Here is a 27,287-nt window from a genome sequence, read left to right on the forward strand (position 1 = left end):
CCTCACTAGAACGCGTGTCGAACTATTAGTACAGCCAATAATCCAAGCACTATTCACAATTAAACCTGACACAAAGGAAATCAGTGACATTTTAAGGTATTTCCTTATACTTATTTTATTTTTATTTTTAGAAAAACTAATTCTTCCTTGGATTTAGGTAAAATTAATTGAATGTTTTTGCCTCTTTTAGAACAGTTGAGGATATAATTATACCAATTTCAAAGTATTTTGAAAGCAGCAATGAGAAAATATCCACTACAAATCGGGAGGAAAATGAGTTAGTGTAAAAAAATGTGTTTCGGTCAAAAACAGTAATTAAATTTAATTTCATATAACATTTCCAATACCACCTTATATGTTAGCCCTTAATAAAAATGTTTTAGTATTATTTATACATTACCATGTATGGTGATATTTAAACCTAAACAAATTTAATTCAAATAAAATAAATTCAAATAAAACTCAAAAATAAATTCCAAAAGGTTTATTTTTTTATTTAAAGGAATGAATCTGAAGAACCGCATCAAGTGTATCAAAAATATTATTTAAAAAAAACACAACACACTTGCGAAGAGATAATAACTAAAGGTAATGTTGTTTAATAAATAAAAGTTGTATACTTTAATTATGCATTTTGTAACACTTTTCATTACATGATTTGATTAAAAATAAGTAAACACAGTGAGACCGCGTTCAATATGGATGATTCCAATAAGTTTTAGAACTATACAGCATTAAATTATGTCATCTTATCTCGTAAATATGAATATTTTATGTAATGATATATGCATTTGAATATCAAAGCAGCAAAAACTTTGTACAATGCTAATACGATTTAGAGGAATCCCAATACTTTTAATACTGAAACTGCATTAAGGGGGTCTTACTGTACTTTTTTTGGCAATACATACCAGTTTTATAATTGCAAAAATAAGATTATTACACATATCGCTCACTCCTTTCAAGAACGTCATAAATCAAAAATCGTAAATTTTTAGTTGTGCATGTTTTCGGAATGCCCAGAAAATGTACTATATCCCAGCAAAAGAGGCATATTTTTAACTTAATATTTACCCGCTACAGGGCAGAAAATGTTGTTTTAGCATTTTGAAGAAAAGGTAGTGTTTAATTATTTTTTTAAATATGCTAAATATTTTTCAAATGGAGAAAAAACCTTCAGGTTTTACCTAAAAAGATCTATTGCACGGTAAAAGTTCAATAAGTGGCTTGATATTTATTTTTAATAAATTGTGTTATATTTTTAAACTTTAAAAACGTACTCCTGAAAAATCAAGTTTTTTATTTATGACATTCTTGAAAGGAGTGAGCGATATATTGCCTGACTAAGAGCGCTTGTGCACTACACGGAATTTTACCGTCCGGCAGTCTGATTTTTAAAAATAAAAGCGACTATGACAGTTTAGCGTGATCGAATTTAAGCGCATCGTGATCACGCACCGATCGAGCACACCGATCCGAAGAAAGAAAGACAAAAGCACAAGCCAATCATCATGCTAGCTGAAACGCTGGACGGTAAAATTCCGTGTAGTGCACAAACACCCAAGGCAAGCTCCCCATTACTCGGTGAGTCTGCACTTTTTTAAATGACCACCCTTTCTGTTTAGCACCCACTTACTTTAGATTACTAATAAATAGAATGTAGATTAATTTTGACAACTGAATATATATTTTTTTAAATTTAAATTATAATCTGCAGTTATTCATTAAAAATGTTTGTTATAGCAACATCAAACTGTAAGCGCATATTCACAGATGCCTATAATAATTGTGTAAAAACAGTGTCCTGGACTGTAGGCCGATTTTACTGCTGGCCAATGAAACTGGAAATCATGTGCAATGTTGCCAATGAATTCAATCTATTTGGAAACTGCCATTCCAAGCATGCGGTTAGTTTGAAAAATACATATGTAATTACTTTTATTTCATCTCTAGGTCAGGATTGATGAAAAAATTTCCTCTGCTGTTTTGACCCTTTGCACTCGAAGGTTTTTTATTATGTGCATGCCGCCAACTCGATCCAAGACTTATTACTATTTAATTGTAATTATATGATTCTGGTTTGATTATATTGAAAAGTAAAAAATCCATACATAAAAAATATTGAGTATTATTTTCTTGGCGTCATAGCGGCGGCACTCGAGTACTACGGCAAACCATATACGCCGCCTCTATGGCAACACTCCAGTACTAAGGGTCAATATACATAATATGCATTCAAATAACTTAAATAAATACTCAATGCTTGTGGTTAACATTAAACATTTTTAGATTTTATAGTTTTTTTTTTGTGTTCAATTGCAAATATCTAACAGGAATATCTAAATGTATAGTATTACTACAACTTGCTTACTTGTTAGATTATTTAATCCTAAATTAAATATTGATTTTATTTAACATGAACAGGTTGATCCGGCTTTAGGTTTTTATTACGATCGTATACTCAAGATGCGCAAATCCATAGGAACTGATATTGGTTTCACCAAACTCAAATATAAATTGGAAGAAATAAAGAATACTCCATTTATTTATCATTCGGAAGAGATTATAAAACTTATCTACAGAGAATTGACTAAAAAAAAAACAATTTTGCTAGGTTTGTATTTTATAATTTTTTATTCTAAAAAAAAAAAACTTTGTTCGCTTCACTATTTGTACCTGGTGCATGAAACACTACTATTAAAACAAAGTTATCTTAAAGGTAAATAGGTTGAGATCGATCCGACTAAATTTCATACTCAATTCAAGTTATATGCTATGGTTATTTTACGTTCTTTTTTTATTTTCTTTAGCAATCTTAAGAGTAATTGATGTATTTCTGATATTGATTTGCATTCAAGTGATATTTGCAAGTCAGACATACCACGATAAGTACTTGATTAAAATAGATTTTGATAATATCTACATCACTAAATACTTCCAGAAAATTGACAACAGAAGAAAAAAATCTGGAAAACTTTATTTATTACCACTAAAAAAGGTATTTTTTTATTTTCTATATTATAAGATCTATATTATAAGAATTTTCAGCTAAAGCTTATTCTTCTCCATATATCTGATTGCAATTTCATATGTAACAGCGATTCCCTTTTTTATCCATGGGAATGGTTGATAAATCTTTATCCCTCAAAGAAAAAACAGTTTTTGTCTACTAATAATAATGAGTAACCGCAAACCTAATTCTGATCTTTAAAATGTTTTTTGGCATTTATTGCGGTCTACCAAAAGAAAGCAAATAGAACGCTCGGAATAGAGAGATCGGAATAGAAATTAATACCGACTAATTTGATATTTGATTCAAATACAATATTGTAGTCTATTGTAGATATAGGATTGTAGATGGATGCTTTCGCTTTCAGCAAAAATTCAATTTTTGTAAGGTTAAGTTTTAATTTATTTGGTGCCATCCATTCAGATACCCATGTAACATATCTGGTCCAGAAAATGTTTGCGACTATATCAGCCGCCACGGCAACCAGAAATATCATATGGGTCTGAAACATAATACAATTTTTTTTCCACAGGTAGAAGAAAATAGTTTATTCCTTGATTCTCCTTTATACAGTAAAAAATATGAATATAAAATATTGATTTTCCAATTACTCAAATTGTTCATTGAATTGATCTTTGCAACAATTTTTGTTTTGTTGGATTTAATATTTTACGAATGTTTAGATGCTTTGAGGAAACATGCGGACTTTCAAATAGAACAAGAAGGACTTCACAACATCACACTTGAGGTTATTGGTAAATCATTTTATTTATTTGATTATTATTGTCTAAAATTATTATTATATCTAAAAGATGAATTATCATGGTTTCAGGGTTTAAAACTAACTAGCATTTTTTGAAATTATTAATTATAAAATCAATAAATTACCAAAAGGTATACATAAAAATTTCAGATTAAAGGAACTGGATTTGTGTCCAGAATCATTCGCTCAATGGTTAAAAGCTTCAATGTTAGCAAGGAAATTACAATAACAAGGAATTCTACAGTATGTCTTCCAATGCCACATTCATTAGACACAATGTTCCTATACAAAATATACTTTGGATACTTACTATTAACCATTTTCATCTTCATCGATGTTAATGTATCCCGGCTTCGCAGGTACAACAATCCAATTCTTTGTAGTATATGTTTTTCTTCTTTCAGGTCTTTTTTATTTCTATATATTACAATCTTAAATAGTTACCATATGGAAAATAGAGGTATTGCTGGCACTCCTCTACCCCTCGTTATTGTCACTTGTCTATTTTATGTGTGAATATAATCCAATATAAAATACATATCGAAATAAAGAATATGTATCCTGTTATTGATGTTTTTTCGCAGATACATTGTGGCACACATAAAACTTTATTAAATAAAACTAGACTTTGTTTTAACCAAATTTTTATTGGTAATTTTCTCCAACCGGTTTCAACAAGAACCTTGTCATCTTATCCCTGAAAATGACAACGTTCTTGTGGAAACTGGTAGAAAAGTACCAATGAAAAAGTGGTTAAAAACAAAGCTCTAGTTTTATTTAATAAATAATAATAATAATAATAATAATAATAATAAAACCCTTATCCGCACCCCAATGGTGCATAGGGCACTGTGTCATATAAACGCAATGTTATCTTGATCGTTTACACATGAAGGAAAGGTGATCAGCCCTCCGCTTCAGGTACCAGTCCATGGTAATATTGAATAAATATTACAGTGAAAAAATCACTCATATTTATTTTACCCCCCTTGGGAATCGAACCCGGGACCTCCAGAACGGTAGCTGAGCGTGCTGACCATTACACTACGGAGGCGGACAGGTAACTAATGTTCTCTGTTATTTAATGTTATTATTTAATAAATAACGTGTTCTATTTCTATGCTGTGAAAGTACATATAAATCAAGCCACTATAAAATGTATGCATTGACTATATATAGTATGTCAATTATTACACTCCAAAATGTCAAGGGTCACACCACTTACAGGGCTTAAAAAAGTTTAAGAAAATAAGAAACATATTGTTTAAAATGAACTGAACATAAATATATAAAATAAAATTACATTGAAATGAAAAATCATGTAGTTTTTACTTTATGTAGATTTAGTTCTCATATAATAAATCAGTCATTTCAGCTGATAACTGGTTGCAAGTACGTTTTAGTAAGTACCATTGTTTTATTCCAGGATCATCTGTTCGTATTTTTATCCAAAAAGAGAAAAACAGAGAGTGCTTCATTTATACAATAACACTCTCAGAAACAGACGCAAACTAATTCAGCAAATGAAAGATACTGTAAAAGAAATAGCATTAGAGAATGAACTCAAACATCAACATGATTTGTCTATATTATTACGTACTCAATTTCCCAGAATGTTTAGTTGGTTGAAAATCTTTGATGCTTCGAAGAAATGCCTACTGTGTGGGAATTCAAAGCCATATTCCAGTAAGTCAAGTATTTTACAGTAGATTTAAGGCTAGATTAAATGTATAAGCTTAACATTTTTAACTGAAGACATTGGAATTTAATATTACAATGGTTATTTAATGATATTTATCCACAACTCCGTTAATGGATAAATCTCACGATGTGTGATTATTGGCTAATAAATTAATATGAAAAATCACAAGACTATCGGTAGCATTCTTATTGAAATCTGTAGAGAACTAAGGGAGATATGAAGGTTTAAACTTTATATATTTAAATAAACTTGCGTTCGCATACGTCATAAAATTTCCGTCATCGAACGTTTTATGACATCATATGGTTTATAGAGCTGTAATAGTAGTAGTGTGGATTGTTTGTTTACCACTACACTACCATTTGTGTTATACAAATATGAGGGGAGGGGGGAGTGGGAGGGTGGACCATAGACATCAACAAATAGAACTGCCATTCATTTAGCAATGACACCAACATTAAAATAACTCCATCGTTTCTGTGACGTCATTCATTGTGCCAACTTATGAAAATAAGGTTTTTTCGAAGGCGAATTTTCCAAAAGAAAATATTAATTATATCGGCTGTTATAAACACTAAACAATTATTTATAGGTTGAGTATGTTAAATTAGATATTCCTCCCGTCGACAAAGATCCATTGCAACCCCCTATTGATCTAATCTTCCTCAAAGACTACACATTAAAGATATGTCTGATGGTTAGCTGTAAATTCTTCAGTTACCTGATTGGGATGATATTTTGTACTTTTTTTCACTTAATATTTTATTCCAGCTTATGTTTTTAATGTTATCGAATAAATCAAGAGCTAGAAATGCACAATATGCAAATTGTGCAGCTTGAAGTGATCAAATCCAAAAATTGAAGTAACTTCTTTAAAATAAGTCGTTATTTATTATTCAATCACTGTGTAACCCCGAATGCATTGCTGTTTTTCTCTGTTACATACCCACAATTTTTTCTTCATTCCTTTCCCATATAAGTGATGTCCTTTACTTACATCATCTTCACCCCAGAGTACCATTCCTGATCACGGTGATGGCAGATATGGTCACTAATTCAATAAAAAAATATAAGATTCTTCCCTGGCATGGGAATTCTGACCTTAACCCTATTGAGAATGTGTGAAGTATGTTTAAACAAGTTGCATATTCATCCCCAAATCCCACTCTTCAATGTCTTGATATAAAATATTGAAAAAAGGACGAGTAATGAATACAAAAAAGATTGAGTGATGCATTCTCAGTATCCCAGCAAGAATAGAGGCAATCATATTTTCAAAATTCGCAAACACTAAAAATTAGTTGCAAAAAATCCTACAAATGTTAAATGAGTTTCAATACAGTACTTAAGGCATCTTTAAATGTTTTATTTTTGGTTTACTATTTATTACCTTTATTTTATCTGGGAAAATGTGTAAAAAGTATGTGGATGAGGAGATACTGTATGTGAGTACATCAAATATATTCCAATACTAAGAGTTTGGAGTGCAGCACTTTATCTTGTCTTACAATTAGTAACTAAGTTAACATCGCATCAATCCGATATGGTGCCCAATCCACAACTGGGTGCAGATTAAAGTCTGAAGCTAATCAGAAATTACAATTTACATCCATAATCATTGTATATCAATAATCAATTATTGCCTTTCTTACAGATTGCAGAAAATCACACGATATAACATTCTACACATGTCCTGTGTGCTATTTTGTGTACTGTGTGGACTGCTGGCGTGATATTGGGAAATATTGTTATGCTTGTCAAGAAGAGCATTCAGCATCAGTCACAAGAAGAAATCAGAATGTTGATAATATTTCATATTTGAATATGAAAATACATTAATCAAAAACTGCCTATTGTCATTTTTTTAACTCCTCGCTTTTTATTAAGTAATAAAAAAACAACTAACCATCACGCCGTTTTGCGCAGGGGTAGGCAGAGAGAATGAAACGCCACACCAATCTGTCTTTGCAAACAATCTTCGCCCCATCCATATTCATGCATCTCCTCATACATACCCGCCGATTATTCTGACTCCTGACTTGACCACTTTCAAGTATTTGAAATATTTGATCAGGCCAGTTTTCCAATAATAAAATATATTTATTTTTAATTTAAGTTTTACTTGGTAAATACCACTATCTCTTAAATCTATTGTCACACAAATAATTTAAGAAAAAGTGGTATTTACTAAATAAAACTTCAATTAGAAATGCATGGATATTAACCACAAAGTGACGACTGCCGAATAAATTATTTTATTTATTGTTTTGGCATTAACTTTGTGGTAAGACATGTTAAAATGATTACGGAAACACATTTTTTTAAACCACCTGAGTTTATTAATGACTACTAGTTTCGGAACCTAAACTTCCATCGTCAGGTCTGAATAATAACTAAAATATAAAATAAAAAACTGTTCTATAAAATATATTTACTTTCTACTATCTCTTGAGTAATAATGTTCAGTATTTTACCTTGTGGATTTAATTATAGACTTATTACCCTGGACAAGAATGACAATATATTATCGAGAATTTAAGACAAATTTTCTTATTAAGAAAGCAGAATAAAGGTTTTAACATCAGCAATTTTGCAAGAACACGAAACTGATTTTCCATGGTAAGGCAAGCCTTCTATCTTTTGGGATCTCTCGTGAAATTTATTATTGATTAAAAAATCTGTTCCATGTGATGAAAATTAAGATTCATATTAGTAAAAAAAATGTGCCACTGATGCGAGAAATTGCATAGAAGGATTGCTTTTACCAGAGAACATTAGTTACCTGTTCTTGCCCTTTATTTATACTCAATTTTACACACATGTCATCTTAGAGCAATTTATTAGAGTTAACATGTGCAGAACTTAACTTGTCCGCCTCCGTAGTGTAATGGTCAGCACGCTCGGCTACCGTTCTGGAGGTTCCGGGTTCGATTCCCAAGCGGAGTAAAATAAATATAAGTGATTTTTTTCACTGTACTATTTATTCAATATTACCCTGGACTGGTACCTGAAGCGGAGGGCTGATCACCTTTCCTTCATGTGTAAACGATCAAGATAACACTGCGTTTACATGAAGCAGTGCCCTATGCACCATTGGGGTGCGGATAAGGGTTTTATTATTATTTTATTATTAACATGTAGGATTATTGTATCGCCTTGCCTGTAGAATAGTATGGGCATGGGATATGATAAGGAAGAAATGAAAACAAATTTCAGGAACATGTGCTTTATTGCACAAATATTTGAACTAAGTAAAGTTACAGAGGTAATTCATTATAGCTAAATTGTACATTACAGAATGACATAAAACATTTGGTTGAACACTGATAAGTTTCAAAATGAGGTAGTCGACGTAAATTCACATAGAGTTATTTAAAGGAATAGGAACTTATTCTGATTCTCTCGAGGTAGATATACATAATTATAATAATATGGTAAAAAATCAGTCGTTTTCTTCAGTCTCATTATTTTGAACATTTATTTGATTAAATTAAAAATAATAATATATATGGGATGAATGTACAATTGATATATATATAATTGTGACACGAGATACAACATGAAATTTTTCACAAAATCTGGATATTTTTTAAATATCAAAAATACAATTTTCATACCGTATCAACATTGGTGATTGATTAAATCTATTAGCTACCGACTGATATTGTTCAGTAAACAAATAATAATGGCGCCGTACAGAGGTGAGCGCAGTCATATTGCAGTCTTAGCAGAGAAATGCAATAGCATCGCAGTCTTGTATAATCAGTCTTACTGTATCAAAATAAAATAGTGTCTCGCCGCCGCCGCCGCCCCACACTGCTACGGCCACTCACCGCCAACTGGATGCGCACGCGCTACCTAACTTCCTATTACCAGTAAAGGGATCTTACAAATAAAACAAATCTTACAAATTATTTAAGTTATTGCGGTGTTAAAGAAACATTTATATAGCTACAATCACAACACTGATGGCTTCTTTTCCTTACATTTCATGTAAATATTAACCAATATTTATCAATACACGCAAGCTTCGGCCCTGTGGCTCTCCGCTCATTCTCGTAATATATCCGTTCTATCCAAACATAATCTTACATTAAAAAAAGGTAATATTTCGGAGGTAATGAAATGGTATATATATAACTTGGTTATACATTACAGACTACGGGAGCGATGGTTCTAGAATATTTGTATAAAGGTTTTACCGGGAGTGTAGACCTCGCGCGAGTCGGGCAGGCCCTCCACGATGACCACCAGGCGACCCTCCGGGGTGAGCCCCACGTCTGTGGGGCGGTCGTTCTCCTCGGGCCCCGTGCCCTTCACCTCCAGCGCCCACAGGAACTCCAGGCACGGCGAGAACACGATCACCCGCTGGTTCTTGGAGTCCGCCACGATGATCCTCCCTTCGTCGTCGCAGATTATCCCCGAAGGCCGGCTGAACTCCCCGATGGACAGCCCCTCGTACCCCTTGGCTCCCAGGATAGAAGTCAGCGTCGAGTCTATGAGGAGCAGCCGGTGATTCTCAAAGTCGGAAATTATTATATCTCCCATCGGAGTGAAGCACACGCCTCTCGGGGTGGTGAGTCCCTTCAGCATGCGGCTGTGATTGATCCCGTCAAACATCAGCATTGTAATGTAGACCCCCTCGGAATTGAACAGTTGAATGCGGTAATTCCTGGAATCCGTAATGACGATTTGTCTCTCCGAGTTGATGGCTACGTCCCACGGGTAGCGGAACTGTCCGCCGCCTTTCCCGTACGATCCGAATGTGAGCACGAAACCGCCGGTCGGAGTGAAAATCTGAACTCTGTGGTTATCCTTATCTACCACCACTATGCGCCCCTGAGTGTCCGTAGTTATACCCGCAGGGAGGTCAAACTCTCCGGGAGCCGTTCCTTTGGAACCGAATTTGAGCTTAAACATTCCTTCCGGGTTGAATATCTGTATTCGATTGTTTCTTCTGTCGGCCACGATGATGTCTCCGTTCCTGTCCACGCACAGTCCCCACGGGCGGCTCACCTGCCCGTCCTCGTGGCCGTCCGTGCCGAAGGTGACGGTGGGCACGCTGGGGAGGGGGCTGCGGCTCTGCTTGGCCACCACGGGGCCGGAGCTGCCGGGGATGCACTGTCCCGTGCCCTTGCGCGCGCTCTTGTCCGGGTTCGGGAGACCCCCGCCGGAAGGGAGAGCGAGGCCGCTTTTGGAGGGAGGCACGATGGGACCCGGTCTCTTGATGGTCCTCTGTATATCCGAGAAGCCCGTCGAAGGGCTGACTACCGGGGCGGGATTTACGGGAATGTTATTAGTCGCCACGGTAGCTTTGTTATTAACGTTGTAAACGGTAGACATGACGTCACCTTGCTTCTTGAGTTCCATCACCAATTCGAAATTTGGAGACACGAATAAAAATCCCTCATCTTTGGGTTGGAGACTCTTGTACATGTTGGCGTAGAGTTCGATTTGCGCGTCGGCCTTGTCTTTGGCCAGCAGCATCTCGACCCCTTCGGACTCGAGAACCTTGCCCAGGTAGTCGTTGGTTTGGGCGAGCCCGGCGAGGGCGTTGCGCAGGCCGTGCATCTGGTCCGAGAGCTCGTTCAGCTTCAGCTGCCTCATTTTGCCCACCTTCTCTAGCAGCTGTCTCTCTCGCTCTTCGATGGCCTGGATGAAGTGTCGCATGGCTTTGCGTATCTTCATGGAGACTTGCGCCGCATCCCTCTCCACGGTCCTGGAGATGGCCACGGCTTTGTCGATGCTGTGCTTGATGAACTTGGTGCCGAGCTTGCCACTCTCGAAGGCCTTGCGCACCTTGGGCTTGCTGCGCTCCACGGCGTCCTCGATGAGCACAGTGACGTGGTCCTTGTGGTCCCAGAGCGTGCACTCCTGGCAGACGATCTTGGCGCAGGTCTCGCAGAAGTGGCGGATGGTCTCGCAGTGGATGTCGCAGCGGAAGTCCTTGGGGATGTCGGCCGCGGCGGTGGAGAGCTGGCCCGCGGGCACCACGGTGTGCTCCTTGGCGCAGCAGTCGAAGGAGGGTGCGCTGAGGCAGTCGTGGCAGAAGGCGTCGTTGCAGTCCAGGCAGCGGCTGGACACGAGGCGGTCCTCGCACTTGGAGCAGGACAGGGAGCCGGCCGAGGAGGAGGTCTGCGGGGACTCGGAGAGGGACAGCTCGCCGATGGTGTGCAGCAGGTCGCCGTAGCAGGCGGGCGGACTGCCTCCCTCATCCAGCTCCGAGCGCTGGATGGCCTGCATCAGGTTGGACAGAAACTTCATGTTGTCGTTGAGCGGTGACACCGTCGAGCTCGCCGGGGTCGCCATGGACCCCGAATAATTCATCGCATTTGGTAAGAGTGCCATTTTCCCATTCATTCATTTATTCTGAAACAAAATTACAATATTTTTATTTTAATACCCATTAATTTAAAAAAATAACACAATATACAATAACACCTAGTACAGTGATTCTTAACCGTTGCTCCGCGAGCTTGTTGCAAGTGCTCCGCGAAATTGTGAAAAGAAAAATTTAATGTTGGCTCATTTACTGTGTTTCATCAATATTCTCGTTGTTAGAGTGGAAGTGTAATAAATACATATCACCGGGAAGGAAAGGTTAAAGACCTACTTATAAGAACGGAACTTTGTAGTTTAGTAAGTAGTACCTATAATTGTAATGTGTTACTAACAATATAATTATTTTTAAATTTATAATCAATGTAAATTCTGTTTTCATTTTTTTTCATACCGTTTTACCCCATAATGGATAAATTTATAATTAAACGAAAATCAAACGGTTCCGAAGATCAAAATAGTAATGACGAAGCGAATAAAAGTGGAAGCAGGTGTAATGATGTCGCTGCAAATATTTGCCCTGATACAAAAGGTAGAATTATTCGAAGTAAAGTAAGAAAAACCAATTGACAGTATTCCGACAAATATTTAAGTTTCGGTTTTACATACATATATGTGGAAGAATATCACATTTCACAATGTATTTATGTGGAGAAAAATTTACTAATAGCTTGATGGTTCCTACCAAATTGAAACGGAGCTTTACAACGATGCACGCTTATTTTCTACAAAAATATTGATTGTTGGATATGCGAGCAAACAAATAAAATATATTGAAAAAACAATTAAAATTTCTGCCAAGGCACATCTAGCTTCATATAAGGTTGCTGAATTGATTGCAGTTCAGTTAAAACCACAAATTATAGCACAGACTTTAATTATACCTGCATGTTGTGAAATAGTTAAAATAATGTTTGGCGATGAAACAATAAAAGAAATATTGAAAATTCCTCATTTGGATGATAGAGTAAAAAATATGTCAGATTATATCCAGAAAACAATCGCCAATAAACTTTCCAACCAACATTTTGCTTTGCAAATTGACAAGTCCACTAACATTAGCTGCAAAGCACATATCGCTCACTCCTTTCAAGAACGTCATAAATCAAAAAACTTGATTTTTCAGGTGAACGTTTTCAAAGTTTAAAAATATAACACAATGTAGTAAAAATTAATATCAAGCCACTTATTGAACTTTTTACTGTGCAACAGATCTTTTTAGGTAAAACCTGAAGGTTTTTTTCTCCATTTGAAAAATATTTAGTATATTTCAAAAAATAATTAAACAGTACGTTTTCTTCAAAATGCAAAAACAACATTTTCTGCCCTGTTAAGCGGGTAAATATTAAGTTAAAAATATGCCTCTTTTGCTGGGATGTAGTACATTTTCTGGGCATTCCGAAAACATGCACAACTCAAAATTGACAATTTTTGATTTATGACATTCTTGAAAGGAGTGAGCGATATACTAGGATTCATTAGTTTTATTAATGAAAATGAAATAGTGAATCAATTCCTATGCTGCAAGGAGCTTACCGGGCGTTCGAAACGAAAAGATATTTTTGATTCTATATCATCATACTTAGAACAATTGGAAATATCATGGGAGTTATGTGTAGGAATTTGTACCGACGGTGCTCCATCAATGGTAGGTTTATTGAAAGGATTTTTGACCATTGCCAAGAAAGAAAAACTCTGGTATCGTTTCTTGCACAGAGAAAACTTGTGTCCAAAATGTTACCATTTGTATTAAAACCTGTACTAGACAAAGTTAAATGGTAAGCTACATAAAATCGAGACCTTTAAATACACATGTTTTTTTTTTAAAAACTTTGCGCATGTATGGAATCCAAGTACGAATTTGAACACTGAAGTCAGGTAGTTATCCAGAGCAAAACGGCTGTTTAAACTCAAAACACAGTTAGGGACATTTTTTTTGCATTTTTGGACTAAGTAGATGCTACTTAGTCCAAAAATGCAAAAAAAAGTACTACAAAAAAATGTCCCTTACTGTGTTTTAAGTTTGGACAGCCGAAAAGTGCTATACTGATTTTTGGAACATAAGAATGAATTGGTGACGTTTTTCCAAAATGAAGGTATGGATGATTTTATACAATGTCTTCAAAATGATATCTGGTGTGTTAAAATGGCATATTAAGCTGATATTTTTGATTGCTTGAATAGCGTTAATGCCAGCATTCAAGGAAGAAAATAAATTATTTTGAAATCCACTGACCAATTGATAACCTTTTGGAAAAAAGTAACTTTTTGGAAAAATCGCATTTAGAAAAAAAAGAGTAGATATGTAAAAAAGAGTAGAGAAAATTATTTTAGCTATAACAAGTTATTTAACTTTATTGGAAGAAAAGATTGAATATTACTTTCCTTCAATAAATATAGAAAATTATGACTGGATACGAAATCCCTTTTGCGGCAATTGATACTTCCAGGAATACATCGAATAGTAAACTTTCGTATCAAGAAGAAGAACAATTAATTACTCTATCAACAGATAGCACTCTAAAAATACAATTCTCAGAAATAACTCGGGATGAATTCGTCTTGCACAAAATTCCAAAATGAATTTTGGATTTTTGTTCAAGACGAATACCCAGCTCTCTCCACAAGGGCACTGAAAATTTTATTATAGTTTTCAACCTCATATTTGTGAGAGCTAGGTTTCTCGACATTAACCAATATAAAATCTATGAAACGCAAAAGTCTTAGCAATTTGGATGAAGAAATGAGAGTAGCTTTATCAAATATTAGACCTAATATCGCTGAAATTTGAAAAAGCTGACTAGCTCAGGAGTTACATTAAATATTTTTGCCGCAAAAAGTTTCATTCATGTTTTTAGGTATTTTTTTATGTGTAGTTTTTAACTTGTCTGTAATAAAATAATCAGTTTTGTTTTTTATAAAAGTTATCTTTGTACGTTTTTTTAATCTTTTTTGAACCGCGAATTTTCCTTCTGATCAAAAGTGCGCCCTGACTTCAAAAAGGTTCCGAACCACTGTCCTAGTAACTAAAAAGAATCAGTATTGATATAATTTAATCAATGATCTTTTTATATATTAACATTCCCTTTAAAATAATTTTAAACATTTTGAGTGTGTCCAAATACTTGTTCACAAAATCTGGATTATCTCCTATTATAGGAGTTATTTTCATATTATTTTTTGACATATCATCAAAGATGAAGAAGAATATGGAAGTCTGGGCATTTACGGGGCTGACGACCGTCATAGGCTGGTTTAAGTGATCACTTTACACACAGATTAATGTTTCAAAATTGGTTCATATATATAGAACTTCCAAGAATTTGAGTAGTGTGGTTGTCAATAATGGGTAGAATTGGTGAATGTTACACGTGTGTAAAGTGATCACTTAAACCTAAGAGGGTCTTCAGCCCCGTAAATGCCCAGACCATATTCTTCTTCATCTTCGATGAGATGTCAAAAAGAATATAATTTTAAACTTAATTTTTCATATGCTACTCTAATTTTTTCTTATGACTTTATGAAAAAGTTTCAATCAAAATAAACAAATAGTACAATAATACGCTTCTTCTTCTCCATAGGGCACTGCATCGAAGCAAAGCGCTGTTAACTTCACGGTGATTATATGAAGGTAGAATAATGACCAGACCTGTGCTTTAGATTCATGGATACAGAAGTCGAACATGTTTGATGAGTTGCAGATGACGCATGTGAAGGAGCTCGAGATGAAGAACATTAAGCACTAAATGGGGAAGGAATGTATGTACTATAAGAGAAGAAAGGGAGAAATGCAGCATTGGCGCATAACATTGACATAAGTCACTCGAGGTTGGATGCCCGCACACATAGTGGCCTGTGCAAGTCGCACACTACTATTTTATTTTCCTCCATAGTGTAATGGTCAGCACGCTCGGCTACCGTTCTGGAGGTCCCGGGTTCGATTCCCAGGGGAAGGGTGAAATAAATATAAGTCATTTTTTTATTTGAAATAATTTTAAGTGATCAAGATAACACACTGCGTTTATATGATGCAGTGCCCTATGGGCCGTTGGGGTGCGAATAAGGGTTTATAGATATACTATATACAAGCACTATCTGCTGTCTAATTACGAATGGCTGTATAAGGTTCAAACGTTGAACAGTATCACTAGTCTGTTTTTGGTTGGTTGGAATATATTGCTTCTCGGCAATAAGCCCGCCAATGTACACATATTCTCTACAACATAAGTTCCCAAAGTTGACTGAGCTCCGACACAACTAACAAAAATTTACAATTTTTTCATTAATTCTCAGTCACTTTGTGGTAAAATCTATCCATTTTTAATTAATGTTTTACTTGGTAAATACCACTATTTCTTAAAATCTACTGTGACATGTGTTTCGATGCATTCCACATCATTTCCAAACACCATATTCAAATACGGTGTTTGAAAACTATGCGGAATGCATCGAAACACGTGTCACAGTAGATTTTAAGAAATAGTGGTATTTACTAAATAAAACATTAATTTTAAAAAAAAATCAATCTTGAGATTATCCTCTTAGCTGTAAGTTTAATTAAATTTTTAGGAATTATAAATAGCCGAATGAAATATCAAATTTATCACTATTTTTTAAATTCATGTATACAGTGGCGAGGGCCCACTTAATATTCGCTCGCGACCCATAGTTTGGGATACCATGGGATACAAGAAGTTCAATTAATAAATAGAAAATACATAGCAGTCAATGAGGAGGTATGCCCCAAATAAAATTTATATAAAAGTATACATGGATTCGAAAAAATCAAAAATATACGAATAAATGATAAAATAAAGATTATAATATATAAGTGTAAGTCCCTCTCCAACCACAAGAGCTTAGTCTCTTTATTGGGGAGAACTGCGTTATTAATTTTAATATTGTAAAAGTAGAAATGTCTAGAAAATTAATTAAAATTATTTTTAAACTTTTGTAACCATATTAAATAATACAAAATAAAAATAAACGAGTATTATCCTGTCCCAATAAATAAAATATATGCAGATACAGCTATTTTAAAACCGGAAGATTATCGATTATCTAAACAAAACGCACCTTTGCTTTTAAAAAGTCTGAAACACTATTTATTCAAACTATAATATCACGATAATAAACCATCACGAAAAACTAATTTGAAATGTTGTTTTTTTATTGTTTTTATTTTTTAATCGAATGTCATCATCACCACCAGACACTGATAATTATTATCGAAGAATATGTACGTATTATCGTCTATTTATTCCGAAAGCGGGGAATATGCACTCGCGATGCACACTGTATATTATCGAAGGCGCGGATAAAATCAACACTCGGATGACACATTACCGGTTGTCCGCGAAATAATTAGCTCCACCATCTTTAAACGAAAATCAGATCGAATATAAGTTTTTTCTCGACATTGTGTATCAACACGAATGTGCGTAATGTTATAACGATTCCGTTCCTAGAGCGATGCGGCGCCGTACGTCACAACACAGGCCTAGTTGAGGACGGCGAGATGAACGCAGAAGACCAACTGGGAAGTTGCCTAGGGCGGGCGTATATATTATACACACTACGTCACCGGGCGAACGCCACAAGCCTAGATATCCACTAAAACACGACCGCTAGTAGCAAGGGACAGAACGACGCTAAGGCGCGACGCGCGTTGCCCAATATCCACTCTGCCCTTTTGAAATTTTTCAGCGCCGCTTGATCATTCAGTCGGACCATTATATTTCTCGGCGCCTGGGCAGCAATTTCAGAGGGGTACGTAAAATAAAGTCTCCGCGAAGAAAGGGAAGACGCTCTGGGCGGAAGAGAGGGGCTGGATTTGGTGCGGGTGGCGGCGTTTTTGCGCGGTGGGCCCCGGGAGCGTGGGCCGGCAATCGATAGACCCCGCGTGTCGGGGTGGCCGGAACGGGAATCCATAGGTCGGGTATGCGCCGGTGACCATAAGATAAATTTATTTGGGAATTATACAGCTTGTAGATAAAAAATACAACATTTTGAATGTGTCAAAATTGTTAACAAATCTGGATTATCTCCAATTAGGTGACCTTCTTCTCCGTCTTATTCCTCATTACTGAGGGTTGTGACCCTTGTGGAAGCAATGACTCTTCTTCAGTTATCCCTTGAATGCAGCGCAGTCAAGGGATAACTGGATAGGAATTTGATCGTTCCATCGTGTGGGGATCTTCCTCTCCCTCTCTTCCGTCCATAAAATCAATTTATTTTGGAATCATACAGCTTATACATAAAAAAAATATACAACATTTTGGGTGTGTTTACTAATACAAGTAATAACAAGTATGTGTTTCCATACTTGTTCACAAATCTGGATTATCTCCAATTCGCAGCTATTTTTTATATTGTTTTTTGACATCTCAACATACATGAAGAAGAATATGGAAGTCTGGACATTTACGGGGCTTACGACCGTCATAGGCTGGTTTAAGTGATCACTTAAAACACGTGTAACATTCACCAATTCTATCCATGATTGACAACCACAAAATTTAAATTCTTGGAACTGTTTTGCTACCGTGCTGGAGGTCCCGGATTCGATTCTCAGGGGGGGGGGAGATGAAAATAAATTAATGATTTTACTAATCACTTTCAAGTATTTAAAATATTTGATCGTGCATGCTGTCCAATAATAAAATAAACATACTTTGAATATACTATCTGGAAATGTATCTCTATTACATAAACACACAATATGCAGGCTAACAGCTCTTATGCTACAAAAATCGTAGCATAAAAGCAGAGAAGAATTTGAAATATTTAATCGTAAAAAAAATCGGTCATTTTATTCACTTTATTTCGAGCGATATTTGTGACATGGACACACTCGAAATATTGTGAGTACCGCGTAAAAATATATATTTAACTTATAATTCGACCGGCCATTTTATTCATTTTATTTCGAGTGATATTTGTGGAGGTCCTCACCAAAACGTTACATTTCCATTATAAATGATTTTAAGTAATCAGGAATGCTTGTAAAATTGTTACGTTTTGGTACGATTTAATGATTTCATATTGGTTTAACACAGGATTGGTCACGTTTTGTCGCAACTTTAATTAAGATTTCGATAGAATACAGTAAACAGAACAGATCTGCATTTAATAATAATTTTATTCAAGAATTTTAAAGAATTTTACTATGCAATATTGGAAATGTAACTTTTTGGTGAGGACCTCCACCTTTGTAAATTAACGATATGGACACACTGAAAATTGTATCCATGTTGTGATATTGCGAGTACCGCTGGCGTTCGCGGACGCCGGGTCACCTCCGCATTTCGCTACGTGCCGCCGCCATCTGGGTGGATGGAGGGTACCGAGTACCTACCCGACACTCGCTAGGCAGGCTCGGCTCTGCCCTCGGCCTGCTATCTGCCTATCTGCCTACAGGGCCGGCATGCTATCTGCCTTCCTTCGGCCGGCCGCGGGACCACTTCTGGAACCAAAATGGAAAACTGCGAGTCAGCACATCTCCGGACGAATGCAACGTCGGCACATCCCCCTCCTTGGCGAGAGAGTGTTTCTTCAAAAAAATAAATACAGTGGAAGTCGCTTATGACGAGTAGCCTATCTGACCCGTATTCGTAAGTCTTTATGTAACTTTAAACATAAAGAGTAAATCCACTCACGAGTAGGCATAGACTATGAGACTTATAAAGTTGAAGCCTGAGTAGGGACATGATAAGCGGTGTTGCATAAGCCGTAGCAAGATTTCAGACTCACTTGGACGTTAGGTAATTCAAAAAAAATACGAGGAAATGCTCCGGTCAGTCCCTACCTTTAAATTAACGAATTGTCCAAAATTATGTTTTATTTTTATTTTTATGAAGAACAAAATTTTTCTAATTATTTTTAAGGAAAGAATTCAAGCCTGCAATAAGCATTATCGATACAATTAAGAAAGGTGTGTTGAGATGGTTTGGACATGTGGAACGTATGAGTGAGGAAAGAACGGAAGAAGTATGTGGATAAAAGCATTTTCTAATAAATCTATCGATGCCAGCATCTTCAAAAATGAACGCAAAATTCGGCTGTTTACCCTCTCAAATCTCTAGAATATGCAAGTTATAAACAAATCAATTTATCAACAACCAATCAATTATTAAAAGTCGGCTATATATTAAACCCTTATCAAGGGTTAATACTAAGAGCAGTGGTTCTTCAGCGGTGCTCCGCGACCTTTTTGCAAATGTTCCACGAAATTATGAAAATAATAATAATATAATAATATAACCATATCCGCTCCCTAGGTGGAGCATATGGAGTCCACAAACTGTCTCCAGGCTTTTCTGTCGGCTGCCAGCTCCCTTGCATCCTCCCAAGTCAGATCCGCATCCCGAAGTTCTGACGAGAACTGCCGACGAATTGTCAGCAGTGGTCGTCCTGGGCGGCGCGAACCTGATGCCTTGTAAAACAGGCAAGCTTGATTAAGGCTCTCAGGAGGCATGCGGAGTACATGGCCAAGCCAACTGAATCGCCTTTTCTTGACGACAGTTGTGACCAAAATTTGCTGCGTCCTACGCCTTATCTCTTCATTCCTCACAAAGTCAAACCACCGCACGCCTAAGATTCTCCGCAAACACCTATTCTCAAAGCTTAGTACACGGCTGCTCTGGGCCCTTGTAAGGTGCCATGTTTCACAGCCGTATAAGAGAACAGGAGCAATGCAGGCATTGTATAAATTATGAAAACCAAAATTGAATGTTGGCTCATTTACTGTGCGATTTAAGTTGCAAATATAATAGTCAGATGGCAGCACACTTGCAAAATGAAGTTGTGTGCCCTCATCTCACAACAGCGGTCAATATATCGTTGATTCTATATCATCATACTTAGAACAATTGAAAATATCATGGGAGTTATGTGTAGGAATTTGTACAGACGGTGCTCCATCAACGGTAGGTTCATTGAAAGGATTTGTGAACCTCGGCTTAGCAATTTGGATGAAGAAATGAGAGTAGCTATATCAAATATAAGGCATAATATCGCTGACATTCGTGAAAGCTGATAAGCTAAAGGTGGAGACTGACCGGATCATTTCGTCGTAACGTAACACGTTACGATGCGAGCATTCAGGCAGTCAGTACACCGAGCCGAGCGCTCCATCCATAGTTTCGGATGCTCGGTGATGCTCGCCGCGAGATATGTTACAACGTTATGTTACGACGAAATGCTCCGGTCAGTCTCCACCTTTATGTGTCATATTAAACAATTTTCGCCGCAAAAAGTTTCATAGGAGTATTTATATTTGTATGTGAGTATTTTTAATTTGTCTGTGATAAAATGATCAGTTTTATTTTCAATAAAACTGATAATTTTTGTTATCTTTGTATGTTTTTTGGATATTTGGTTTTGGTGAATTTTCCTTATGATCAAAAGTGCTCCCTGACTTCAAAAAGGTTCAGAATCACTGGCTTAGTGTATTGACATATTCATACTAAGCTTGCAACCCTTAAAATCCCACTATCAAGAGTGATTTATCTGAAAACTATGAAGTGCAGGTTGGATGTACCTTGGCTTGATGGCGTAATATTACCCAACACTTAGGTGCAGAAAGAAATATGTATTTGGAGACGGAAATGCGAGCCGTTGAGAAAGTATTTTATTTATTTATTGGATAATTTATACAGCGCCGTTTTCGTGAGAAATCGCTTTACAAAGGCAGGGAGGATGGAACGCCGCACTCTTCTGTCCTGACATACACTCTCGCCTCCTTCACATCCGTACATCTCATACATGCCCTCCGATTACGCAGACTTTTGACACCGCCAGATTTTAGGTTCTGCAATCAGAATAAATATCTGATCGTGCTAAGTCTGTTTCGGCCGTCCTCATTCTATTCTCCCGCTCACATTCGCCACATATATTTTCATAGTCATTCTCTCGTTATCCATTCGCTCCACATGTCCATACCACCGTAGATAGTTAGCAAATTGACGAAAACAAGGCAATGAAGTAGGATCAGGTAAGGAGTTTGAGGGGGAAAGAGGAAAAAAAACATAATTCGTTATAAAGCTACGGGGTTGCAACTTCCAATGGGTATTTCTCTATTACGGCGTAATTTACGACCGTCGCCTTGCAATCCATAAAGAACACAAAAAAGAGAAATTCCTGGCCGCCATTCCAGTCCGAGATGCCTTTGTCCGAGGCTTTTGAAAAGCTGGCAATAAATAAGAATCGAGTTCGCACATGTGGAAAAAATAATTTTAGGAAAAACGTCACACGCGTGAGATTTACTCAAGGGTTTAGTGTTTTATTAGTGGCTTTTGAAGTGTTCACTATCTCAAATGGGTGTGGTGTCAAAACTTGGAGTTTATTACTTTGTTTTAAATGTGAAGCGTTAAAGTACCCTTAATAATAATAATAATAATATTTAGATAATTAATAAAGCCCCATTTTTAAGAAATATCGTCTCAAGGGAGCTTCAAATTTTTCTTATTTACTATATCTTATACTATGTACTTTAATTATAACTTCACATTATGTGCTCGAATCAATTTGTATAACTTCAACACTGTTGGAGATAGACATCATGAAAAGTAGTAAAAATATTAAATAAAAATAAAAATATTAACTTGGCACTGTTGGAGATAGACCTTATGAAAAGCAGCCAAAAGATTGAACAAAAATTAAAAATAAAATTAACATATTGACTTTGGCTCTGTTGGAGATAGACCATATGAAAATCAGCCAAAAGATTAAAAAAAATTTTTGATTAAATAAAAATACATTTTAACTTCGACAATATTGGAGATAGATAGATAGACCTTATGAAAAGTAGTCAAAAGATTAAAGATTTTTTTTTAATTTAATAAAAATACACATCGACTTCGACAATATTGGAGATAGATAGATAGTCCTTATAAAAAGTAGTCAAAAGATTAAAGAAAATTTTTAATAAAATCAAAATACATATTAACTTCGACAATATTGGAGGTAGATAGATAGACCTTATGAAAAGTAGTCAAAAGATTAAAGAAAAAATTTAATTAAATAAAAATACATATTAACTTCGACAATATTGGAGATAGATAGATAGACCTTATGAAAAGTAGTCAAAAGATTAAAGAAAAATTTTAATTAAATAAAAATACATATTAACTTCGACAATATTGGAGATAGATAGATAGATCTTATGAAAAGTAGTCAAAAAATTAAAGAAATTTTTTAATTTAATAAAAATACACATTGACTTCGACAATATTGGAGATACATAGATAGTCCTTATAAAAAGTAGTCAAAAGATTAAAGAAAAATTTTAATTAAATAAAAATACATATTAACTTCGACAATATTGGAGATAGATAGATAGACCTTATGAAAAGTAGTCAAAAGATTAAAGAAAATTTTTAATTTGATAAAAATACATATTAATTTCTACAATATTGGAGATAGATAATAGACAGACCTTATGCAAAGTAGTCAAAAGATTATAGAAAAAATTGAATTAAATAAAAATACATACTAACTTCGACAATATTGGAGATAGATAATAGACTGACCTTATGAAAAGTAGTCAAAAGATTATAGAAAAAATTGAATTAAATAAAAATACATACTAACTTCGACAATATTGGAGATAGATAATAGACTGACCTTATGAAAAGTAGTCAAAAGATTAAAGAAAATTTTTAATTTGATAAAAATACACATTAATTTTGACAATATTGGAGGTAGATAGATAGTTACCTTATGAAAAGTAGTCAAAAGATTAAATAATTTTTTTAATTAAATAAAAATACACATTAACTTCGACAATATTGGAGATAGATAATAGACAGACCTTATGCAAAGTAGTCAAAAGATTAAAGAAAAAAATGAATTAAATAAAAATACATACTAACTTCGACAATATTGGAGATAGATAATAGACAGACCTTATGAAAAGTAGTCAAAAGATTAAAGAAAAATTTTAATTTGATAAAAATACACATTAATTTTGACAATATTGGAGGTAGATAGATAGTTACCTTATGAAAAGTAGTCAAAAGATTAAATAATTTTTTTAATTAAATAAAAATACACATTAACTTCGACAATATTGGAGATAGATAATAGACAGACCTTATGAAAAGTAGTCAAAAGATTAAAGAAAATTTTTAATTTGATAAAAATACATATTAATTTCGACAATATTGGAGATAGATAATAGAAAGACCTTATGAAAAGTAGCCAAAAGATTAAAGAAAAATTTTAAATAAATAAAAATACACATTGACTTCGACAATATTGGAGATAGATAATAGACAGACCTTATGAAAAGTAGTCAAAAGATTAAAGAAAAATTTTAATTTGATAAAAATACACATTAATTTCGACAATATTGGAGGTAGATAGATAGTTACCTTATGAAAAGTAGTCAAAAGATTAAAGAATTTTTTGAATTAAATAAAAATACATATTAACTTCGACAATATTGGTATATCGTAGTCGTACAGGAGTAAGTGACTAACTAACAAAACGTAAAATGTTCAGGAGGGCCATCTAAGTCACTTTTGCTTGGCAAGAAAATAAACATCAATGCAGTTAGACATTTTTAACAAGTCAATATATTATACTTCCAAGTTTAAAATCGCTTTGGGATTTTCAGGGCAATATTAAGCTAGTAAGATATCAAATAGTCAATAATCACGTTTTTGTAAAAAAAAAATGCACTTGGTCACTTTCTCCTGTGTGACTACGATAATATATCCGCTCACTCCTTTCAAAAACGTCATAAATCAAAAATCGACAATTTTCAGTTGTGCATGTTTTCGGAATGCCCAGAAAATGTACTACAGTATATCCCAGCAAAAGAGGCATATTTTCAACTTAATATTTACCAGCTACAGGGCAGAAAGTGTTGTTTTTGCATTTTGAAGAAAAGGTAGTGTTTAATTTTTTTTTAATATACTAAATATTTTTCAAATGGAGAAAAAACATTCAGGTTTTACCTAAAAAGATCTGTTATACAGTAAAAAGTTCAATAAGTGGCTTAATATTTATTTTTAAAACATTTTATTATATTTTTAAACTTTAAAAACGTTCTCCTGAAAAATCAAGTTATTTGATTTATGACGCGTTCTTGAAAGGAGTGAGCGATATGAACTACGTAAATATCGTAGTTCCGCATATTTTCTGAATAAAACAAAAAAAATTGAGCGTGGGCATCGTGTAGTGGGTAGCGGGTAGGTAAGTGGGCGGTGGGTAGTACAATATCTAGTATCGCGGTATGCGCGTGTTTATCAACACGGGCCGCCGCGCATGCGCGCCCCCCGCCGGCCTCCGCCCTCCCCGCCGCGCATGCGCGGGCCCTGACCTTGGCAAGGCCCTCCGTGGGGTAGGTTACTGCCGCGTGCCGCCGCGAGAGGGAAAGGGGGCCCGCCAGATTAATCTGATGGCGCTCGTGTTGGTTAGATTCTTACGAACGCAATCCCCTCCTGATGACGACACCAGCTAGCTGCCATTTTTTATTATTTTTTTAAAGCTGATTATTTACCTTACTTAGATTATATGTACAAGGTTTAAAGATCAATCATAAAGTGGATTTTTGTTTCTTCTAACTTAAAAAAATATGTTTAATTTTAAACTTCTCACTGCTTGATGGCTGGGAATATTAGGTTAAAAGCGCCCTTGAGGTAGTTTTTTTCCGAAAATGGCGCTATATAAATCATCCAAAATTATTATAATTATTATTTAAAATTATATTTTGTGTTAATCGTATATTCTTCTCTTCTTCCTTCTAACCCCTATCCGCACCCAATGGTGCATAGGGCACTGCATCGTATAGAAGCAGTGTTATCTGGATCATTAAATACACGAAGGAAAGGTGATCAGCCTTCCGCTTCAGGTACCAGTTCAGGGTCATATTAAATAAATATGTATATGTATTGGTCACACATTGAAAAAGGGTAAATAAATTATTCTTCTTTTGACGCTATCCAAAATTATTTTGGCAACCCTATCGAAAATTGAAAAATAAATTACAAAAATGCGTAGCGAATACACTTGTAGAGTGTATAGAGTCGATTATTATGAGTATGTATGAAGAGATGCATGAATGTAGAAGAGGCAAAGAATGTTTGCAAAGACAGAGTGGTGTGGCGTTCGATTCTCTTTGCCTACCCCTGCGAAGAAGCGGCGTGATTGTTAGTTACTTTTTAGTTAGTTAGTTTATTTTAACAGTACATATTTGGTAATACGGGTCTACCAAACAATAAAACGACTCGACTGCAATTAGCATTGAACGCAGCGGCGAGACTAATTTTTGGATTTCTAAATTCAGCCATATCACTCCACTAACTTCACAAACTGCACTGGTTACGATTTCCCGAAGGTGTGAGTAACACGGCTCCAGAGTATCTAAAAATGTATGCATTCCAGACGAATTGGTTGGTAGACGTCTCACGCTTCGATCGGCTACAACTGGCATGGATAGAGTGAACGTATCAGGTCACAACCAGCACACTAAATTTGGCGAGTTCCTTTGATGTTGAAGGAAAGATGGCATAGAATGCTATTCCACCAGCAGTTACAAACAGTGAGAGTGAGATGATCTCTAGAAAAAAAGTAAAAACTAAGTTGTTTACTAAATTATTTTAATAATTTTATTTTCCCCAATTGTATCACTATGAAGTGCCCTCGAGGTAGTATTTTACAAAAATTGCGCTATATAAATGATCATAATCTTTTATTGTTATTAAACGTAAACAATTTTAGGGGATAAGAGAAAATGGGGCTGAATTTTGCTTTTATGACGTCTCATTGTCGGGGTTCACGTGTGGAATACGTGTTAATTATTGTATTATTCAATCGCACAGTAAACCAACGTGCATGGGAAACGAGGAGGGCTTCAGTTTTCAGTACCCCCTTAAAATGTATACATACAATGACCATACGTCCCGTTTTGAACGGGACCATCCCGTTTTTAGATAGCCTGCCCAGTTGTCCCCAAGTTAAGTTTCGGGACGTCGAAATGTCACATTAAAAAAAAAAAGCAACACACGAAACAATTTTAAAAAAAGTGCAAAAAATCGACGATAGTTTGTAGTATAGCCGTTTCATGTAACTTTGCTGAACAAATCCTAGCTTGATTTTGGTGCATATGGCTACAGCAGGTGGCTGGTGAGTCATGTGCAAAGACTAACTAATTTATATAAAGACCGCCGACTCTTTATATAAACAAAAAAACAACATAATTTTTTCATATTTATACTATTTTTTCTTCTTATTTGCTTTATCAACATTCCTTTTCTGTTTTGAATATTGAAACCATTTACTTTGTGGATCATATTGATATATTATTTCGAGAAATAAAAATACTTTGTGTTTTGATCCACTCACATTTTTATTAACCAACTAGTTTCGGCAACAACCTGTTGCCCCTTCAGGGTTTAATTTATGACTTTTCTTTTTATTCCTTTTCTTTTTATTAATACATTAAAAAAAACTATGAAAAAATACGT

The 27,287-nt window shown here is 35.2% G+C and overlaps 1 protein-coding gene and 1 long non-coding RNA gene across 4 annotated transcripts in view; one reads left to right on the forward strand and one right to left on the reverse strand.

The window, feature by feature from the left end:
- Positions 1-4,167: 4,167 nt before the first annotated feature.
- LOC148304597 (uncharacterized) lies at positions 4,168-7,502 on the forward strand. The gene is made up of 3 exons (XR_015838334.1): positions 4,168-4,833; positions 5,200-5,459; positions 7,130-7,502. It is a non-coding gene; the product is annotated as an uncharacterized LOC148304597 (long non-coding RNA).
- Positions 7,503-8,685: 1,183 nt separating this feature from the next.
- The window catches only part of wech (tripartite motif containing 71 protein wech), a 28,800-nt gene continuing 10,198 nt past the window's right edge, over positions 8,686-27,287 (reverse strand). Inside the window, exons 2-3 of one of the 3 annotated variants that reach the window (XM_088268040.1) lie at positions 19,172-19,279; positions 8,686-11,844 (exon numbers count right to left, since the gene is read on the reverse strand). In XM_088268040.1, coding sequence (XP_088124166.1) covers positions 9,652-11,835 — 2,184 coding nt within the window. In that variant the 5' untranslated portion in view covers positions 11,836-11,844; positions 19,172-19,279 and the 3' untranslated portion in view covers positions 8,686-9,651. Of the gene's footprint in view, positions 11,845-16,890; positions 17,483-19,171; positions 19,280-27,287 lie in introns of those variants that run through there. The other 2 variants (XM_088268038.1, XM_088268039.1) reach the window with 2 other exon arrangements.

This window comes from Brachycentrus maculatus, unplaced genomic scaffold (genome assembly GCF_059751285.1).
Source record: "Brachycentrus maculatus isolate JH-2025_06_01 unplaced genomic scaffold, ASM5975128v1 h1tg000311l, whole genome shotgun sequence".
In the NCBI taxonomy this organism is placed as follows: domain Eukaryota; kingdom Metazoa; phylum Arthropoda; class Insecta; order Trichoptera; family Brachycentridae; genus Brachycentrus; species Brachycentrus maculatus.